This window comes from Alligator sinensis, unplaced genomic scaffold (assembly GCF_000455745.1).
Source record: "Alligator sinensis unplaced genomic scaffold, ASM45574v1 scaffold876_1, whole genome shotgun sequence".
Taxonomy (NCBI): Eukaryota; Metazoa; Chordata; order Crocodylia; family Alligatoridae; genus Alligator; species Alligator sinensis.
The window spans coordinates 386,387-408,124 of NW_005841938.1; the positions used below are offsets into that span (position 1 = coordinate 386,387).

At 48.7% G+C, this 21,738-nt stretch overlaps 2 protein-coding genes across 3 annotated transcripts in view; one reads left to right on the forward strand and one right to left on the reverse strand.

The window, feature by feature from the left end:
- The window catches only part of ACSF2 (acyl-CoA synthetase family member 2), a 46,997-nt gene that overhangs the window by 17,038 nt on the left and 8,221 nt on the right, over positions 1-21,738 (forward strand). Inside the window, exons 5-10 of the mRNA XM_025199159.1 lie at positions 106-224; positions 777-939; positions 1,374-1,469; positions 2,782-2,930; positions 3,472-3,563; positions 5,434-5,510. Of these exons, the coding sequence (XP_025054944.1) occupies positions 106-224; positions 777-939; positions 1,374-1,469; positions 2,782-2,930; positions 3,472-3,563; positions 5,434-5,510 (696 nt within the window). The remainder of the gene's footprint in view (positions 1-105; positions 225-776; positions 940-1,373; positions 1,470-2,781; positions 2,931-3,471; positions 3,564-5,433; positions 5,511-21,738) is intronic.
- CHAD (chondroadherin) lies at positions 6,917-18,931 on the reverse strand. 2 transcript variants are annotated; one of them, XM_006019752.3, is made up of 4 exons: positions 15,996-18,931; positions 11,432-11,595; positions 10,984-11,129; positions 6,917-7,893 (listed from the first exon to the last, which is right to left on the reverse strand). In XM_006019752.3, exons 1-3 carry the CDS (start codon positions 16,764-16,766, stop codon positions 10,988-10,990), a joined length of 1,077 nt encoding a protein of 358 aa, XP_006019814.1. In that variant the 5' UTR covers positions 16,767-18,931; the 3' UTR covers positions 6,917-7,893; positions 10,984-10,987. The 2 variants fall into 2 exon arrangements, with proteins under 2 accessions (XP_006019814.1, XP_006019813.1); XM_006019751.3 differs by having other exon boundaries at positions 6,927-7,896; positions 15,996-18,929.

Consider the following 21,738-nt stretch of genomic DNA (forward strand, 5'->3'; position numbering starts at 1 on the left):
CCTCTCCAGTGCCAGAGCCTACTCGTTATTTCTTGAATAATATGAATTTTAGCTTAGCTTGACTTTTGATGGAGTCTCTTGTTCTCTCTCCCTTTCCCCTCGCAGGTTGGCTGCAAGGCTTTGGTATTTCCCACTCAGTTTAAATCACAGAAATACTATGAGATCCTGAAGCAAGCTTGTCCTGAGCTAGAGAAATCCAAGCCAGGAGGAATAAAGAGCAAAAGGTAAGTAAGATGCACCAGAAATCCTCTCAGCAACCCCACATCCATGCTCTGCTTTACGTCCTCAGCCCTGCACAGTGATGGACCTACTGCTGGACCTACTGAATAATCCCAAGGGGAAAAGGTCCCAAGCAAATTCTGTCTGTTGAATTCAGTACTCTGTGACATCCATCGCTGAGCTATCTGAACACCAGATAGACCCCAGACCACTGGCTGATAATATTGGGCCCCATTCTTTTCCCCACTTTGAAGTCAGCCACCAATCATACAGTTTCTTACCCATGAAATAGAAGAAACTCTCATTTAGACTGAGCTCAGCCATGGATATGGGATCCCAGTTTTGTCACACACAGCTCCTCTTGTATAATCTGCATTCCAGACTTGCTAAATAGAAGGGTTAAAAAAAAAGAGGGTTATCTCACTATCCCCTCTGACCCTCTTAGCAAACTTCATCCTGTGTCAAGAGAGATGGTGATGTCCTTCCTAGGAGTGTACCTTTGATAACCCACAGGTATCAAGCAATCCATTCTTCTGCCTGTTTTTTATTTGTGCCAGGCTCCCTGATCTATCAGTTGTCATCACCTTGGACTCCAAGCTGCCGGGCACATTCCAGATGAGCGAAGTGATGCAGGCTGCGGAAAGCACCCATGCGAAGCAGCTGAGAGACATCCAGCAGACTCTGTCCCATAATGAGCCCATCAACATCCAGTTCACTTCGGTAGGTGCCTTGCACTGCTCTGCCCTGCAGCTGGCACCCAATACCCTGGTCCTTGTGAATGGCACCAGACCCAGTGTGGGCATGCTAAGCTTGGAAGGTGAATGTTGTTCTCCACCCCTTCAGAGTAGGGTTGAGAAGATAATTTAAGATTTTCCCCTTTCTTTTTCCAGTCCCATAGCTCTGCACTTCTTAGGGGTTGACAGCAAAGCTTATCAGCTAAATTATCACACTGATCTCTGCTATAGTTAACCTATTTTGTTTGCACTTTACAACTGTGGTGCTTTCCATTCAGATACCACCCGGTCTGGATAGAGACTAGAGGGCCAGATCGCTGCAAAAATGTCCAAGTTGGGGCATCCCCACAAGGAACCTTTTCACCTCACACCCTGAAAGAGTGGTAGAAAGAGAATCTCATAATGCTCTCTGTCTTCCAGGGTACAACAGGAAGCCCTAAAGGGGCCACTCTCTCCCATTACAACATTGTGAATAATGCAAACCTGATTGGAATGAGACTAGGAGTCTCTAAGTCGGTGAGTCTCCTGGATGAATGCATAAGTTGGGGATGGGTGCTGCTTGTGCCAAAGTGGGCCTGAACTCACGAAGAAGGTAAACCTCTGACCAGCAAAAGGGGGTCTTTCACTCCAAGCTGGGGGTTAGGGGTGGTGAGAGAATGCTTGAAGGGGAACCCCAATCACTGAGGATGGAGGAGGGGTATGCCTTTTGGATGGCAACAGGAAGCACCTTCACAAGACTGGGCTTAGTGAACCTTAACCATTCAGGCTTCAGGTAGCAGTCCTCAGCTCATTAGATCTGGCACCCATCTCTTGCACTCGTATCCTGTAGATCAGTGATTCTCAACCTTGTTTGACCCAAAGAAACCCTCGTTAGAGTCAAGGCGCCCCTGGGAAAATGCCAGCTTTTAGCTTTCACTCCTTTTGTGATCACAGGAAAAATAATAGGGCTTTCCTTCTACTGCAGAGCACTCAGAGCACTGCAGGTCAGAGTGTTTTTGACACTGGATTCCTATTTGAAATCTCTAGGTTTATCTTGTGAACCATATGTACATGTTTTTGCATCTTGCAACACGCTCAAAAGGATCTCACAGCACCCTGGGTTGCTGTAGCACCCTGGATGAGAACGGCTGCTGCAGTTGAGCTGATTCTGAAAGTTTCCTTGGAATGTATCCCCCACCCCCAAGTTAAAACGTTTGGAAAAAAATGACTATTTAAACAAATTTTCTTTTGGAAAAATATTTGAATATGTTGGGTTTTTTGGTTGATTGGTTGGTTGGTTTCATTTTTGGACCATTTTAGTTTCAGAAAATCCGGGAATTTTTTTTGCAATTTTACTTCAAAGTTTATTTAATGAGATCTTTCCATTTACTTTCCTTTTATTTCATCTCATGTCAGAAACACTTACTACTGACATTGTAGTATAACAGCATGGTTGACTGTAATCACACAAATGGGGAAGACTTGGATCTGGGAAAAGAAGAGATGAAGCTTCAGTATTTGCTGCCCTAAATTATTTTGAAAATAAAAAGATCAGTGCTATAGTTGGGGTTTTCTATTATACTCTGCCAGGGCATTTGTAGTTGTTACTCTGCTGTTACTGGCATATCATGAAATAATGTAAAAATAATTGAAAAGCAATAAAAACTCCCCAGATAACCAAGGTTTTCTGCAGGCTGTTCCAGACATTTGCAGAGGCATGGAAAGGCCATGCTTCAGCCAGCTCTAGAGATATGTGGTTTAGAGAGGTGCCCATGTGCTCCTTGATACAAGATGATTCAGACCCTGAGCAGGTCTTATCTCCTCACTGCTTTGTTTGGCTTGATCCCAGGACTCCCGGGTTGTCGTCCCTGTCCCACTCTACCACTGCCTGGGGTCAGTCGCAGGGTGCATGGTGATGGCTCTGCACGGCCCCACTGCCATCTTCTCATCTCCCAGTTTTGAGGGGAAAGCAGCGCTGGAGGCGGTGACTCGAGAGAAGTGAGAACCGGTTTGCATGTTCTAGCTATAAGACAGCTCCTCGGCCTTTGCCTGTTGCCTCAGCTTTGCTGGCAGGCAGCCCCAGATCCTGGCCTTTCTCTCCCTCCTCCCCTTGACTCCTGCTGAGTCACGTTCTCCGTCTTTCCCGAGTCCCGTCTCGGCTGCACTCGGGTTTATGATAGCTCTGTCTCAGTCACAAGCATACGGTGATTCCCCTGGTCCCAGCTGACTTGGCTGGAAGGTGTGCTGCTGCTGTGCAATTAGTGAATGGGATTGGGTCTTTGTGCATAATCAGCTGCCCTTTCTTTCTAGCCCTTGCTGCACCCCAGAAATGGCTGCATTTCAAGGGTGCTACTCCTGGGTAGTTGTAAAGTGGAAGCACTGCTGCTGCCTAAATGTCAAATCAAGTCATTAATCCAATAACCCCAAGCTTGCACTACTCTCCAAAGCTTCACGCAGGGGTGGTGGGGAGCAGGGTGCTGGGTCCATACTGCAGCGGGCTGTAACGGCAGCTTTGTTTTTTCTCTCCCCTCCTTTGAAGATGCTCCTATTTATATGGCACTCCAACCATGTTTATAGACATGCTTGCCCAGCCCAACTTCGACAGCTACGACCTCTCGACCCTCCAAGGGGGTAAGTATAGGTGCTCAAATGGCAACAGCAAAACCCGTGCTGAATCTGCTCCAAGAAGGTAGCTGGACAGTCATTAGCAGGGCTCCTGGTGTTCTCCGATTACAAAAAATCCCCTGGTTTTCTCTGATTAAAAAAAGAAAAAAATCCCCAAATGGCAACAGCAAAACCCATGCTGAAGCTCCTCTAAGAAGGAACCTGGATAGTCATCAGCAGGGATCCTGGTTTTCTCTGGATACAAAAAAAAAAAATCCCCAATTTTCAGATTTAAAAAAGTAACCCAAAATCCATGCTTTTCCATGATTAAAGTGAAACACCACTTTAGTCACTAAAGTGGTGTTTCACTTTAATCATGGAAAAATTATTTCATTTTAATCACGATAGTGGTGTTTCATTTTAATCATTGAAAAAATGTGGATTTTGAGTCACTTTTTTAAATCCGAAAATTGGGGGGGTTTTTTAGCCAGAGAAAACCAGGATCCCTGGTCATTAGTTGTGGTGTCCAGGAAAATTGCTGTTGAGGAGGAAAGATTCACGTTGCTTGTTCTCTCTATTTCACTGTTAAATTTGAGGCCTGACATTAGAGGTTTCCATATGATTTCCATATTTCTAGCACCCTTTCTCTTTTCCTCAGAGTAGTTGCCCGACAGGTTGAAGGAGGTACCCAGCTGTTTTGTCTGCTGGAAACAGCAAGCGGACGCTGTATGCTGGGAGTAGTCCCATTGACTTCCATACCAGTATCCACCAACATGTGGCAGTACATGCCTGGCATACTGTATTCAGTATACATTCCTTAAGGCAAAAAGAGCAGTTGTGTGATGGGCAGTGAATTTATTCAATTTACCAGAGCTATATTTTCATGCCTGTTTAAAACCACAGATAGAAAATGTGCAGTACTCCAGAGTTTCCTTTTTCTGTTGTATAAAAAAGCAACCCAAATCTCTGTGGAGAGTGCCTGCCCTTTGTGGGTAACAGTTGTACCCGGAGACTCTGGTGATGTCTACATTAGAAGGACGTGGACAGGGCTGTTAGCTGAGAGTGGTCCTGTTTTTCCAAGTGCATTAAATACACAGACGGTTCATCTTGTCCCATGAGCCTGAGCATGAAGGTTGCCCTCCAGCCTTGATTAGAGCTATTTCAACTGGTAAGAGAGTTGCCTGTCCTCTCCCACTGGAGAGGGACGTGGTTAGGATAAAAACTCCTTGACAGGAGTGGGGTAGTATTTGGAAGCATCCCCCTGCAAGGAGTGTGTGTTCCTGGACTGATACTTTCTATTTACAAAGCTTCGGCTTTGTGTGAACTTGTGCTGAAAACTTTTCTTTCCTAACGCAGTGGTGTCCAACCTTTCCGGCCCCAGGGGCCCGGGGAGTGGGTGCAGCTATTGCACAGGCCAGATTGAACCAGTGTGCAGAGTGGGTCTGTGGCCCAACCAGCACTTGGGGCTATGTCATCTGGCCCGTGGGGCTCCCCAGAGGCATAGCAGGGCAGGGCACTCACCTCCTCCCCACCAGGTATGCCACCAGGGCTCCCCACATGTCTAGGATTTTGGCAGTGGGGGAGTAGTGGCAGTGTTAATTGCCACGGCTGACCCACGGGTCAGATAATGTTGCTCCACAGGCTGTAATTGGAGCACCTTTGTCCTGCTATAGGAACTGTGTTACCTCCTCAGCTCCTCCAAGCAAATGCCCAGCTCTTAGTGTCATGCTGAGGCTCTGCTTCTAAATGAATTAGTGTCCATGTTCGTGGAAGTGCTACACCTTGTGAGCAGGAACTTTTGCACCTTGGTGCACTGAGATGGAAAACCCTTTGAGTGAGATGGTCTGAGCAAGAAGAGTCTCCAAGGCAGTCATCTTTCCCCCCGCCCTCCTTTCAGGAGTCGTCGCCGGGTCCCCAGTGCCTCCCGAGGTCATGAGGAAGATTATAACCAAGATGAACATGAAAGAAATCGTGGTGAGTCAGACTCTGTGGGTCACCGGCATCCTTCCCTTGAGTGGGATGTTGAGCAAGTACAAGTCAACATAGTAGTGGAAAGCTCCTTGAGCTAACACAGCTGCATGTGATCGGGTCAGAGGGCTCATGGGCTTTCCAGTCTTGTGCAGGGGGTACAAGGTTGGGCTGGGGATGATTGAAGGTCTAGGCAGGCTGGGGAGGAACATGGGAAGCTGTATAGACTCAGCTACTTGCTAAATGATAAGAGGCTTGTGGGGTGAGGCCTGTGAAAAGGGGGGAGCTTTATACGCAGGGGGCATGACTTGCCTTGCACCCTGAGATTCCATTTTTTGTTTCTGAGTGGTAGTAAACTGTTCTGTTTCCCTGTTTTGCATGCTTCAAGGATAAGCGCTGTGGACAAGGCCTTGCTGACTCAATCATGTATGTGTATGTGTATGCTTGTTTGTCCTGTTGCTTCTTGAATTGCACTCGTTCGGTCTCTAGCCCGATAAATAGTCACACCCTGAACCATCAGGACAGTCGGATCTGGCTGCCCCTTTGTATTCATACCCGAGCAGGTGGGCTTCTCCATCAGTAAGCACCCATGTGCACCCACACCCCTGTCCATGAACACCTGGTGAACCTGTCCACATTCAGGGAGTCCCTAGGAGTTTAACTGATTGATTTTGCAGCTTCTTTGGGTGAGCAGGGCACTGTCTTATGCTGGTTAGTCAGCTCCAGAGGATGCCCCCAAATCCTATTCCATATTCTTTGGAGAAACTCATTTGGGATAACTCAGATGGGTGAGGGAGTCTGTTTTGTTTTACTTGAAAGGCAGTTATTCTACCTCTGTGCCAGGCTTCTTGTGAAGGCTAAGGAAACAGGTTGTGGTGACGGGTAAACACATGGGGCCGGGAGTCAGATTTCTCCTGTTATTGCTGGCAGTGCCAGCACAACTTGCCGGTACCAGCAGTTTTATAGGGATGGGTGTAATCTGAACTGAATGGCGCCAAGGCACTGGGAACATAGGGCAGCAGGCTGGAATGAGGTGGTGCCTTAAGGGAGAGCCTTGTTTTTTTCCCGTGAAGCTCTTAGGACTCAGCTTCGAACATTGTGCCTTGGCATAACTCCATGAACTGCCATCAGGTAGCAGCTGCTGATTTTATAGCAAGCCTGAGCTGAGCCCTGCACATGTATTCAGCCATTATGACCAATTGGCCACTATTCTGCGAGTGGCTCAGTTGTCTCTGCACCACGGCAGGGATAATAATAAAACCCTTCTTTCCAAATTGGCTTTGACCTCTCTTGGCTTGTAGGATAAGAGGTGTTAAGTCCTGCGTTCGTTTGGGCGTTTGGACCCTTAAACCATTTCTGGCATATATCTCAAGAAGACACGTGGAGAGCAGCTGAATTCATCTTTGCAGCAAGAGCTTTATACAGAAGATGTACATAAGAAAATATACAATTTTTTTTCTATATAGAAGTAAGAGGAGGTTTTTTTTATCCCCTTAAAGGTCATTTACACTCAGTTACAGAGGAATAAATATATATATATATTTATATAAATCTTTAGGATAAAAAATGCAGTTAAGTTGAAACTGTGGTGCTGTAAAATCCAGGACAATAAACCACAGTCATCTTTCTGCCTCTCACTGGGTTCTCTGGGCTTGGGGAAGGCAAAGGAGGAGGAAGGTAGAGCCCGGTCGCTCCCCAGATACAGGGCAATGTAATGCATACCTTGCCTCTTGCTTGGGAGGGGCAAGAAGTGAATTGAGCCTCCAAACTATTTCAGTGTTGGGGGTTCCCCAACATTGTTCCACTAACAGACGTCAGGCCTGACCCAGACAGAGAGATTGCCTCCTTTTGGAACGACAGGGAAGCTCCCTCTCTGCATCCATGGACTCTTGGACATGGCTTCCCCTGTGGTCCTCAGCCCTGACCTGCAGGGATCGACTCCTCAGGTGGGAGGAGGATTCTGTCTGCATGAGTTGAGAGAGGATTTCCCGCTGGCAAAGACGGGGAGAAACCCTTGTGTCTTTCCACTTGTTTCCACCCCACTGGAAGGAGAGAGATGGGGGCAATCGGGGCCACTGGTTACGTCATTGTCTGTGGGCAGATGACTGTGCTTTACTGGCAGGATCTAGGTTAGCTTGTCTTAGCGTGGTCATGCATAGTTTTAGTTTAAAATGACTCTTTAAAAATACATAATGTCAGAAAAGATTGAAAAGATGTACTCCATCCTGCAGTCTGCAGAGAAGCGGGGACTGTGAGAAGGCTGGAGGTGTTCTGGATACATCAGAAATATTTCCTGATAGGTGGAAGAAGCTGAAGGATGGACTTGGAAGGAGTCAGTAGTTTTGTGATTGGTTGAAGTGGGCAGTCACCAGGACTAGCCATGTGGGGCCTACTGAAAAAAAAGAAAATAAATTGGCATGGTTAAAGGGTCTTCAAGTAGATTAAGGTGCCTCAAGGCTCTTTAACTGTCTTTGAATGAAGTGCTCCAAGTCAAGAGATGTATTGGCTTCTCTTGCAGAGATCCTACCACCACCGCTCCTGCTCGAATTGAGGCTGAGGAATTCTGGTCCTGACTTTTCCACGAACTTGCTTCCTAATGCTTAAGAAACTCACCCAAACTATTCAAACTCTGCTGCCTTAACAGCAGCGGCCTAAAACCTGAATTTCCCAGTGCAACAAATGATTTTTGGTGCCCAAGTTGAGACACTTCAAAGCAGCCTGTTTGCTTTGACTGTGTTAAACACCCTCTCCAGCTGAAAACCAGGCCCCTTAAAGGTGTCTCATTTAGCATGTAAAAATCACTAGCCACTCTTAAAAAGATATTGCCTCTAAATTAGCATCCCTGTATATCTCACTAAGTGGCCTGACTTTCAGAGACCTTGTGTACCCATAACTCCAGTGAGATCAGAGGGAGCTACAGGGATCCATATTTCAAAAGAGCATGCCACCTAAATCCAGGCAAAGGCATCCAAGTATATGTGTAGCTGTGGGCACTCGCACTCAGAAGTGTTTAGTTTTCCCACCTGCAAAGTGGGAATAAGTGCTTCACCTTGCCAGTTGTGAGAAGCAGTTCACCGATGTTTCTAAGTGCGACAGAGATCCTTGAAGGGAAGGTGCTCTAGAAAAGCAGAGCATTATCATCATTGGTATACTGTTACTGGGGGGGGCGCGATTGGTCTGGAAGGGCAGAAAGCTGAGAAGGGACTGGCATGTTCATAAAATAATCATTGTGGTTTAGAAAAATAACATTTCCATCTCTAGTGTGGACGTTTACCCTCTCTGTATGGAACGACTGGGGTTTCCATCTATAATCCATCAAGATTTCCATTAGGCCAGCAGAAATAACATCACCCTAAAAGGCAGAGGATCTGGCATCTCCAAGGCACTAGGGTCATGCACTTTGTTTTCTCCATCTTGTTGTCCATGTCCCTGTCTAGAAAGGAACCACGCCTGCAAGTGGGCTCCAGGAGCTGCTCCTTAACCCGTTCTGCTAGAGAGGATTGAGATGAGTGTTGCCGACATGGTGCCCCATAGGCCCATAGCCCATTACACAACCAAGAAGCAGAGGAGCTCTCTCTTCCAGGAGCTTATCAAGAGCCTGACCCAAACCCAGATTAATGGAGGGGGTTCAGATCTGGCCCTCAAGCAGACAGAATCAAGCAGCAGATGAAGCATGGATGAGGAGAGTGGCAGCACCGGTGAGGCTCTTGCTTCTGTGCATCCTTAAGAGTCTCTGCATCTGGCAGTCCTCAGCCGTGTGGAATGTGGCTCCGCGATGCAGTTGCATATTCAGTGTCTGGCCTGAGAGGCTCAATAGGCTCTTTGCTTAGAGGCAAGTCAGCCCTGCTTTCTGTATCACCTTCCCCTTTTCTCCTCTCTGCCATGGCTGCCCGGAGCTTTAGACTCAAAAAGTTTGTTGTCTCAACCCTCCCTTCCCTGGGACTCAGCTCTGGCTTGAGGATGCCACGTTTCAAGGCAAAGATCTTATTTTGAAATAAATTCATGCATTTGAGGTAAATCTATAGCTTGTTAGAAGGTGCTGGATTGGCAGGCCTGGAGAGCGAGGGCTTCTGTTTTGATATAGGCTGAGGAGGCATTGTTCCAACTTTCCCCGCTGTCCTCTGCCAATGTGTTTTAAACCGGACCTGAGGGATTTTTGCCAGCACACGAGATAAGCCCAAGCTCCATGGCCTTCTTTTGTGCTGAGACCACCAGCTCCCCTAGAAACTACATGGTGGTTACCAGCTTATTTCACACAAACCCTGAACTGTGGGGTGGCGGTGACTTGGCCATTACTGACTGGCCAGATTTGACTGAAAGGCAAAGGCTTAATATCTCAACTCTCATTCTCTGATTTCTCCAGTCCCTTCAGAAATATTTTAAACAGATACTTTTGAAACTTCAGTAAATGAAAGCCTTATGGTCCCAAACCAGGAAGAAACTGTGGGCCAAATTATTGCTGTTTTAATTAACTCCATTATTTGCACAGGGCCTATAGCAGAGAAGTACTGGACCTGATGCTTAATAGAGGGCACAGATAGAAGTTACATTTGTCACGTGATCAGCCCCTTGAAAGTGCTGCACAGCTGTCCCTAACAGAAGTGCATGGTTGTAGAGTATTTAAAAGTCCCCCATCATGTGACAAATTAAGCCTTATTATATGAGGCTTCAAATGAAGGTGCTCCAAAGCAAAGTGCCTTCATTAACTTCTGTCTGCTTGTGTGGCTGGACTGATGCAACCCATCCCTGCCCCTTGGTGCTGTCTACAATGGGAGGGGAGGGGGAAGGGAACTCAGGCTGGGATTTTCCCAGCCTGCACATGGGGGCAGGGAAGGGCGGGTGGATTGGAGCTTCCTGCCACCTGGGGGCTCCAGTCAACCTGCCCCCACTCTAAGGTAGGCTGCGCAAACCCCAGCCCAAGCTCCTTCCCCTCCCTGCTCCTTTGTGTAGGCACCGCTGGAGATGGGAGTGGGTGGGCCAGGGCAAGGGGGGAGAAGCTGCAGACACGCAGCTCCTCGGCTGGATTGGCTCCAAAGCGGAGCTTGATCCCCCACCCTCCCGACCCAACAGCGAATGTCTGTTTGGTTGGGAGGGTTGGTGTAACTCATGGCGCTTTCAGTGAAGCGCCGTGAATTAGACCAGGGAGCTGCATGTCTGTCAGCACCCAGGCATTTCGCTCTTGCTTGTCCTCTGTGGCCTGGTCTTAAATCTGGGTTTGCTTCACTGGGCTGACTTCATTGCAGCTGCTCTGGCCTCAGTTCCCTGCACTAGGAAGCTGTGGTGCCATCTGCTGTTGGCAGGGAAACAAAGACTTTTAAATGTAGATCTCCGCAAATAAATGGATGAATTGTTTTGGGCTCAGACCTTAGTATCAGTGAAAACAAAAGTCCCATTGACTTGGCTGGCACCAAGATCTGTTTGAAGTTGGCAAGAAAAGAGACAAGGCCAGAGGTTTTTGCTGGGCGTGGTTGGCTCTTACCTGTTTAATGGCGACTTCCTTTCTTGGACCGCTTGGTAGGGAGCTTGCAGCTGCGGAGGACAGCAGCGTCTCTGATCTGCTGTCCTCGGTACTGAGCTGGTGAGGTGCAGGCCCCGTCAGGGCGGGTGCGGCTGGCCTTCAACCACCTGGAGAAGGACAAATGAAAGCCCCCCCACCACCACCTCGAGTTTCAGAAGGGCACGAATGACCAGTCACTTGGTCAAAGGTTCCAGGGAAACTGGTAACCATCTTAGTGCAAGGTATTGGCATGGGGCTTGTCTCCTTTGGCACAACTGACCAGTACTGTTCCCCATACTTGGTCAGCCAGAGCCAGCTAAAACTCGCTGAGACCTTCCCCTCTGCCGGATGGATGGGAGCCACATAGGACTGACCGGGACTTGGGCAATGAGACTGAGTAGGAGACATAGAGAAGGGAATAGGTCCTTACTTGCGCAGAGGAGCTAGCTGACAGGAGCAGTGCCAGGGGTTGTTGGACAGGGTGAGCTTCTCCAGTTTGCCGAATGGGAAGTTGCTGGGCAGCTGGGTCAGCTTGTTGTTCTCGAGATGGACCGTCTTCAGGGTGGTCACTCCAGAAAAGGCGTGATCTGTAAACTGAAGCACAAGGGCTGATGCAGATCACTGCGAAGCAAGGGTAAGGTATTCTCTCTACACTTCCTCCCCAGGCAGCCGGTGCTCAAGTGACAGAAGTGAGGCTGGAGAGAATAAGTGGCAAAGGGGAAGGATTGAGGAGACAGGACAGAGAGCAAGGAAGAGAGCACAGTCTTTCAAGAGTGATGGGGCCATTCCTCCCACCTCCAACTCCTTCCCATTTACTACTTGTTTTTCACAGCCACATACTTGCACCCTGAAGAAAAGTTGCAGTCTGGCCTGTCCCGTTTGTTCCTGAGCCGTGCACCACCTCGGTAACTGGACTCAGACGTGTCCCTATGTATAAACCTTTCCAAAGCTGGAGTTTCTCCCAGTGCCTGTTGCCTTCTCTGTTGTGGAACTGTTGATGGAGGCAGTGTTTGTGGAGTCTGAAGGGGCTGTAGGTTTTGGCAGTGCCCAGTGGACATTGAGTGGAAAGTTACACTTGGCTTCAGAGCAGCGTAGGAGCAGCAAGGCAGGCATCCAGCCTCTCAGCCTCCTCACTTCTTTCTTTTTCTTTCCTCTCCTGCCTGGTCATTTGCCAGAGATGCTACAAAATCTGTGTATTCACAGCCTGGGGCAGGCTGGAAAAGCAGGTCCTCGTCACAAACCAGGGAGTAAAATGCTGCCTGGGCCAGAGATAAAGCCAGCTGTTTGGGCATCACCACATAGCCTCTTCCTTCTCCCCCTCACCATCCTCTTTGTCAAATAGTTTGGAAAAGTCCCTCTGTAATGCAAACCCATCAACACAGACGATCTTTGGAGGACACTAGTTGCAGATGAAGCTGTTGACTGCAAGAGTGATTCTCTTGGCAATAACAAACTGGCCTCTTCCTCCCACGGCTTCTGAAGAGGAGGAGGAGGGAAGAGGACATGTACCAGGCTCAACAGAAAACTCTCCAGTTCAAATGGCGGTTTGCATATTGTCACTTCACGCTAGAAGCTCTCACTGGTGCAGTTCTCTGAAATGACCCCTCAGTTTGGGTCCAGGAGTCTGCTTTTAGCTGCAAGCTAGAAGGATGGGGCCTGCTGCTGCATCTCTTAGGCTTCAGACCTGTGAGATCTCTCAAGCTGAGCAGCACTGTGTTGGATGAGTGCTTGAACGGGAGGCCTCCAGCATGCTGCAGGTAATTGTGGAAATGCAGCTGGGGGCCATCCTTTCCAGTTCGTTACTGAATGAACAGACATTTTACATTCCAACAACCTCAGATCCCGTTGGGGCTTCATTCCAGTGTTTCCTCCTCCTTCACTTTCCTGTCCCAAAGTGTTGTCGCGTGACGTTTAAACAGCTTCTCTGCTTCTTCCCAGAGCTTAACTAATAATGAATTTTGGGATCCTCCAAGATGAGCCGTCATTTAGGTGCATGATTATTGTTCTTATAGCACCTATAATCTGGTCCCAAGTCCCTTTAGCAACTGGTATTGTTTTTTGAGGGGGGCGTGGTTCAGGGATGATGCATAGGGGGTGCATGTGGGTGCACATGCACCCCCTGAGCGTGGCAGTGCACTCCTGGTCAGTGCTTGCCACCCCTGCCTCCACCACCGACAGCACCGGCGGCATCTGCAGGAGCTCACCGCTGCCGCTGTGCCCCCGCAGCCACCAGGGGCACGGGTCATTCATGACGGGGTTGGAAACTACCACAGTGTTATCCTCATCCATGATGAATGAGTTATTTATTATTAGTTATTAATGACTTGTATTATGGTAGTAACTTATATAGAAGTGGAGATGGGAGGATTTTCCAAGTTCTAGATTTGCCAACATGTTTCAGATCTCTTCTCTTCGATTCGCACTGGGACAATGGGAGGACTTCTCCTAAAGATTACTTTCAGACCAAATTGGCTATGCCAACTTGCAGCTCCACAGACAAACCCAGCCATCTCCAGAAAGAAAAGCTGAGCACAGGATTTTGGGGAAAAGGGGTCACAGCCTGGATGCTGGCAGCATTTAAAGTACATGATGATGATGTCACATCTCACGTGGCCTTTGTGACGAGGGAGTCGTCTAGCAGCGCAAAATGGCTCACCCCTGGCTCTTATATATACCAGGCCTCTGGAAGGTATGAGAAAAAAAATTGTAACTTAGAGTAAGAAACAAAAGCTTCAGTACATCCATAGCTGCAAAACAGGACTGATCATTAGGTGGCACTGCTCACTTGGAATAAATGAATGTCCTGAAGGTACAGTGATGTTGGGGTTGCCATATTTCAGAAAAGACTGTGTCCACAAATGGTCATTAAGAGAAGATAGGACGCCTTTTTGCGAAGTTAGGGTTATTAACCTACATAGAGTTACTCTGTCTTCCTTAACTCCTGCACAGTTCATTGGATATGCCTTTCTTCTCCACTTTCCCATGCAAAGGAGCTGCGTGATGTGTGACTATTATGCAGCCATGCATTCCACTCTAGAAGGGTGGATGAAAGGATTCCTATCTATCTATCTATCTATCTATATATATATATATATATATATATATATTATATCAGTGTTGTGGTTTGGGGTCCTTCCATCTGAAAGAAGCTGTGTGCCAGGTCAGATAATACTTGGTTTGCCTTTTTCTCAGTTTTTATATTTTTAGCAGTATTAAGATCATGACGGAAAGGATGGAAGGAGAAGGACCAGCAGGTTCCAGAACTAGACAGTCAGGTTAGAACAAGAATGCAGCCTAACACCATCTGTATAACAGACAGAGAGTGAGAATGGATATAATCCATCAACCTCCTAGAAGTTACATACGCTGTTGCCAGCCAAGGTATGTTAAGGTAGATATCGGCTACAGGTTGAAGACTGAAATAGATTTGAATTCAGTTCTTGCAGTTCCATTCTTATTCCAAGCAGCATCAAACTGTTTCTACATGACTCCGTTCCAAGACTTGCAGTTTTTTTCAGGTAATTCAGATACAAGTTCTTGGGCCTCTTCAGCAGGTATTGCATTTAACCTGCAGCTTTTGATGTGCACATGGTAAAACTGGATAGAAGCTGAGCTGATGCCTACAGCAGTGACATCCCTGGAGGATGACATGCTCACTGGGCAATATGCTCACTACAGGGTGTCCTTTCATAAATGAAATCTTGATTACACCCATCCTGCTGGGACTGTCATCTCAAGAATAGGAGAAATCTCAAATATTGAGTAGGTGGCGCTGTGCCGTCATCCTCGATGGGAGACATTCCAGCTTCTAGCTTCCTAGTCTGGCATTCTGGGACACGGACTTGGTCCTTCATCCCCTGGCTGTGCTATAAGTCCCAAGTCTTTTGATAGTGCTGTATTGCTGTTCAGGGCTGTCCTCCTAAATGCAGACAGCTAGTGCACCAGGCACAGCACAGCGGTAGCTCTCTCTTGCTATGAGGTGCCCTGTTTCATCACTGGGATATTCTCCTTCCTCCTGTACCAGAGATTGGGATGTCTTCTTGCTGGAGTGTTAATCTTTCTGCTTCCTGCCATGGTATCCTGGGAAGCTGTGAGCTGCTCTGTATATGTGCCATCCACTTGCATCTCAGCCGGGCATTGAGAACACTGTGCTGCTTGCAGGTGATCTTCCTGCATTGGATTTGCTGCTTTCCTTGCACCCCTAGCAGTCTAGGGGCTCTGTTTCAAGCAGTTCCTTGAGTGTGATGCTGCTACCTGTAGGTCATGCCTCTTTTCCGGGAGAAGAAGAGAGGTATTTTGCTGGGATACCTGAATGGGCTTCTTTGTAGCACACTGCAAGGGTTTCTCTGGCAAGATCATCAATAAACAAACCTTTCTTTATAACGTGTAAAGTTGGAAGGAGGAAGAAAAAGGTGAAGGTCTGTGTGTCTGCCCCGTCTACCTGTCTGCAACGCATCAGTAAGAAACTGCTCCGATCCATGACCTGTCTGGAGGACTCTCCCACGTCTGAGCAACAGCATGTACCCAGGTTGAACTAAGATGACAAGACTGTCCAGCTTGGCCAGAGATTGTGCTCTGCTAATGAAGGCATGGGCCAGCTGCTTCTCTCATCCCACCTCCCATGTGCTGGGGGGCTCCTTTTGCTTGTTTAAAGCACCAGAATACATTTCCCACTGGACTGGTGCAGCTGTTAGGTAGAGGGAGAACATGCCACCTTTCTGAGCCCAGCCCAGGAGATCTCAGTTTTGTGGAGAACAAAGATCCCAGGAGGATGGAGCCCTCCCTTTCTTTGTTTCTCCCATAAACCTTTTCAGAGTTTCAGCTGCATTTTTATTAACACTAAGCCATTCTGCTGAGACGATTGGCTTGAGTCTCCTCTCTTTTGCATGAGTGCAAATCAGGACAAAGGTCCCTAGAGTGGCAGCATGTAAAGGAGAAGAGGATTTGACCTTATGCTGCTTATTTAAAAAGAAAGAGAGTGGAAAGGAACTTACTTTTTCCAGGCCTGTGTTGTCCAGGCTGAGGGTCTCCAGGTAGCGCCCGAAGGATTGGAAGGCGTTGTCAGGAATGACCTTCATAGGGTTGTGAGACAGCTTCATGTCTTCCACCACCCTCAGCTTGTTCATTGCAGCCGCGGGGTAAGTGCTCAGCTGGTTCTTATCCAAGTGGAAGATGGCGAGATTTTCCACGTCATCCAGGGCCCCAGGCTGGATGGAAGAGATGGAGTTGTCAGAGAGGTAGAGCCAGCGCAGGTCCTTGGTACCGCTGAAGGCCCCGGACCTCAGCTCTCTGATCTTGTTGCTGCCCAGCTGCAGGATGAAGAGGTTAATCATCGGAGAGAGAAGCCCTTTGGGCAAGTCTGAGATCTTGTTATTGTCCATGTACAGGTAGGTGAGCTCAGTCAGGTCGTCGAAGGCTCCTATCTTGATGACGCTGATGTCGTTATTGGAGAGGTACAGGTAGACTAGCTGCTTCAGTCCCCGGAAGGCGCCGCTGGAGATCTCCTTGATGTGCGAATGCTGGAGGTGGAGGGACACGAGCCCTTTCATCTCCCTGAACGCGTTGGTCGGCAGGACAGGGAAGTTGTTCCGCTGCAGGTTGAGAAGCCGTGTTTGCTCTGGCACTTTTGGGATCTTCTTCAGCCCCACATTGTCACAGATGACGTGCTGGAGATCCCCACCGTGGCAGTGGCAGCTTGGGGGACATGCCTGGAGAACGGGAAGGAGGCACACCAGTAAGCTGAGGAAGAAGCTTGACCGGTCCATGGCCAGAACTGGGATGGTTGTTAAAGGGATGGGGGAAAGAGAAGCGGCGGCAGCAGGAGGAGGGAGATGGGAGAGAAAGTGAGTGTGTCTGCAGCGAGCTGAACACAGCCCTATTTATAATGTTATTAAAAAACAAAATCCCTTCCCACAAACCACAGGCAGCAGCCAGACTCTTACTTGGAAGCAACTGACTTTGGGAGCTCAGTGTGAATTTAACTCCTTGGCACCAAGCAGAGGAGCGTCTTCACTCTGTGCTGCAAAAAAAAAGGGACTGTGTAGAGGTAGTTTTTCTCTCTGGAGCAGGGAGGTGAATGGACACAGGGAGCTTGCCTAGATTTGGGGATTTCTTCACTCCCCACTGAATCAGGTGGTAACAAGGCTCTAAGTAATTCAGAGATGGAGAACAGCGTCTTGAGAGACAGGAATCCAGATGCACCTAAAGGAAAGCAAAGTTGTCCCCTGTCAGTACCAGCAGTATTGGGGTATTGAAGTATTGAGATGTTGAAGGGTCGTTAACAGACACTATTAACTAGTGCAGTTTCTAGCCTCTTGCACTGATGTTTTCCATGTGCTTAATACTTACTGAGCTGTATCTCGGATTATTATCCAAAGCTTAGAAGACATTCAGGCAGGCACCTTTTCCCTGTTGTTCCCAAAAGGGCAAAATCTTTATTCTGCCCAACTTTTTGTTGACTTCAGTTGGAGTATTTCTTGGCAAGGACTAAGTATAATTGTAGGAGATTTGGGGAAGGTTCGTTGTTGCACTCTGTGGGGATTGCACCTGCATTACGTGGATGTTAGTGCCATGCGGGACTTCAGGATCTTGACCATGTGTAGGGGCTGTCTAAATTTGAGGAAGGTCTGGTGGGGAGAGTCTTAGTTCCTGCAGAACTTCAGGTGGTTTCCCTTGAGGAGCAAAACTTGCTGAGCTAAATGCAGCCTGATAACCCTGTGTCTGGAGGAGGATTAGCACATGGTGCCATAGTAATGGGGAGAAACGGTATGTCCAAGGCATCTCTGTTGGACTGCCTTCTGGTCAGGCTGGAGTGCTGGGGCAGCGGCTGCGATTCTGCCATACGCGGTCACTGAGGATGGGACGGTGGCTGAGGCCTTGGTGAAATGGTGCGGGATGGCCAGAATAACTTAGAGCGGTAGTGACCACTGTGCTTAGATACTGCTGAGGAGGCTGAGTCCAGTGTGGTACGTGGTGCTGGGTCAGAGCATAGGGCTTCTAAGAAGGACGTGTGGAGGGGGGAAGATGACGGTGGGGACTTGGAAAGATGCAGTGTAGTATCCGGCCAGTGGAAGTGCAGAGGGAGCAGGGTCCGGGGCCTCAAGTGGTTGTGTGTATCGGGATAATGATTGCAAAGAAGAGTTATAAGGAGGGGAGTTAAACACAGCAGGTGCTTCACGCTGTCCCCTTCCAGGGGAATAAGGTGAAGACATTAAGAGTCCTCGGTCTCCCTATCTTTGAGTGCGAGAGGCAGAGATCGGGGAGGAGCTGTGGGGTGGGGTTTGGATATGGAACATTTTGAGCTGGTTTCTCGCCAGGTCCTGGCTGCAGCAAACAACTGCGAGCTGAGCGCAGGACTGTGAGCTTTTTGAGGCTTCCACCTCTGAAGCTGGCTACAAAGCCCCGACGGAGTTTGTGCAGAGGCGAGACAGTCTCAAGAAAGGGAGGAAATCCAAGGGCTGACTTAGGACACAGAGACTGGCTTATTCACAGGGATCACTGGGTTTTTCCATTGTTGAGATGTGGAATTAGCCAGCACCACTGAGCATGCTCCCAGCAGTGTTATGCAAAAAGACTGGCAGCTTTAGAGCCTCTGTTTTGCAGATGTATATTCAAATGTTGCTTTTATTTTATAAAAAGTTGGGGGGGGAAATACAAATTCTGGGGTGAATTTAGATTCTCTTGACCCCAAGACACGGAGAGGCCTGGGAGAGTGGGGGTGCATTATGGATGCAGGCCTTGTTCTTCCTGTACTCCCCAATCCTGGCTCTCTTGTCCCGCTTCATTCCTGGAGGTGGATTTCAGAGCTATGTGAGAGTCAAGCATCTGTTAAAATCATAGAAAATGAGGGTTGGAAGGGACCTCAGGAGGTCATCTAATCCAACCCCCTGCTCAAAGCAAGACCATCCCCAACTAGATCATCCCAGCCAAGACTTTGTTTAGCCTGGTCTTAAACACCTCCAATGATGGAGAGTCCACAACCTCTCTGGGTAACCTGTCCCAGTGCTTCACCATCCTCCTCGTGAGAGAGTTTTTCTAATATCTAACCTAAACCTCCCTTGTTGCAATTTGAGCCCATTGCTCCTTGTTCTGTCGTCCGCCACCACTGAGAACGGTTCAGCTCCATCTTCTTGGGAAGCTCCCAGCTGCCACCAACCAAGTTTCCCTGTGGGTGAGTAACATGTAGGACCCAGGCCTCCAAAACCGTAAGGCAAGTGGATTGAACGCTGGGGTAATAGCCTGATTGAGGCTCTCAAAGGGATTAGGACATATAGAAGGAGAAACATCCAAAAAAATCTCTCCCAGATTTTTTTCACCTTGCTGTCCCAGTGCAGGCTGGGAGTGTAACAGCTCAAGTTAGGTATGATTAGCAAATCTCCTCGCTGGAGCTGGGTGAATGATTTAAAAAAAAACATAATTTATTCCAAACACTCCATCTCTTTCTTGCTGCTGATTGAATGAATGTCCTGTGACTTACAGCTTCCTTAGACCTATTCATACTCTTTTCTGAATGATTTCTGCAAATAGTGAATGGCCTTGAGTCTCCTGCATGAGCAGCTCCCGACTGATATGTAAGTTCAGGCTATTTTTGATTGATCAGTGAGGTTATATGGTACATCTTTTGTCCCCTGTTTGGAGAAAATGAGCATGTGATATTCACTTTCCTCTTCTCAATCTTGCTAACAGGCTGCCGTGCCTGTGGCTGTCCCTGCCAGTCCAGGAACAAAACAGCGGTCCTTTTAAAACTCCACCCACAAAATAAGTTTTGCCCACACGTGGCACCACACAACATCCTTTCCAGTTAAATTGTACGGCTCTGTGGCTCCCTCTCTCTCTCCTTTTTGAATTGGCAGGTGTAAAATATACCTTCTCTCCCTATTTGTCTGCCGTGCCTATTGTCCATGTTCCGGGGTAAGGGCTCACTTCCTCGTGTGGATCCTGAACTCAGTCAAGGCCTGTAGGCATCAGGAGTGCAGACGTAGGGAGGTTCTGCAGCCTGGAGGTGGCAGGATGCATTTCATACCCTCAAGTGGTCCACATAGGACAAGCCCGCTTGATACCACAGAGGTTAAGTGGCTTCTCTGCTCTTTCCGGCCAGAGCTTGCCTTTCGCAGAACGGGAGCTGGGCAGTGCACCCGTGTTGCGGGGGGAGCAGGAGTCTGGTTTTAAATCCCCCTTTTAGATGCCCAGAAGTTTAATAAAAAGGAAAATTCTTTCCCCCCCCTGATGTTTTTGACTCTCCTGCTTCGGCGAGCAGATTCCTGAGGGAGGCTGGGAGCGCGCTGGCGTCCCCCCTACAAACTGGCGCCGTGCCCGGCTGCTGGGAGGGGCCCTCGGGCTCCCAGCTGTTTGTGTCTGAGCTCCTGGCTGGCAGGATCAGTCTCTCCTCATTGAATTTCATAGCCCATGACTGGGGATGAGTGAGGCCTGGGGCAGCACATGGGCAGCGGTCCTCACAAGTTCACAGCTTGACTGAGCCGTGCCAGTGTCTCATGGGTGGCATGTGGTCTCTCGGTGACAAGGGGCCCAGTGTTCGTGTTCCTTTTTGCAGCGGGAGCGATGCCACAGTGCACTGGGCCCCTTTCAGCCCTCCGCCTCCGAGCTCCCTGGGGACCAGGGCTGCTGGGACAGCTCCGAAGAGGCAGGATTATCCTGCAATCCCCTCTTTCTTAATTGATTAACAGTTCTGCAAACATTTGCCGCGGCACAGAGAGTGTGAAGCCAGTGCGGGAGTCATTTACCAGTGTTTGACTCCCTCCCGCAGCCCTCAGGGGCTAAGCAAATAAATAGGTGGTTTCTAAAAACGGCGTAAATATAGATTTAAGGCGTTGCTTTGGTGTCGTGGGTCAGGGCTGTTCTGTGGCTCTAAGAGAGCGCCCTTTCCCCTTTTGAGCTTTGTTTTTATTAGTCACAAGGGCGACTTCTGTGCAAGAATGGTTATGAATGCCCTTAGCCAGAGTCACTTGCTCCCTTCAGCCAGTGTCCCTACTGCTTTGTGCTTTGCATCAGGGTAAATCTGAAGTAACGCTGAAGCCAGTGGGATTGCAATAGTGTGAGTGGGGTCAGAGGCAATGCCGCCGTCATTCTCTACCTGCAGAGAATGGCACAGGTTAGCCCTTGTATTGGTGCATGGAGAGAATGAGGGGGGCTCCTCCTTGCCTGTTCCTAGTACTCCCATAGGTACAAGGTGTCAGAAAGGGGGAGGGAAGAGCAAGGCGAGAGCAGGGCTGCAGCTTCCCCCTACTCCCTGCAGCGGTTTGGAGACCTGGCAGAGCCCATAGCCGGGTGTAGGCTGCATCTTGTTCTGAGCAGCACACTGGGAGCACTCCTGCATGCTCCCTGGGAGCTCCTATGGATGGTCCTGGCTTAGCAAGAAGGTCTTTGAGGATGCCAAGTGCTCTGCTTCTCTTCCAGTAATGCAGTCCATGGGGAGAGCCATATCCTTCATGATGGTCAGGCTTGGACTATAGGCCCAGGACCTGTACCCCAAGGCTCAGAGTCCAGCAGGGTGTCTCTGTCTTGAGCCTTTGCAAGAAGCCTTTTCAGTAGCTAGAGCTTCAGACACCTGTCTCCAGCTTACTGTCCATTCAAGCTCCCTGTCCATGCTTAAGGACCAGCCAGCATGCTGCTGGGTTTAGGGAGCTGTATGCACAGCAGCGCCCCCCACCACTGTGCTTCCAACTTGGCTCCCTGGTGGCCTTGCCTGGCCACCCTTCTCTAGCCTGCTTTCCTCTCTGA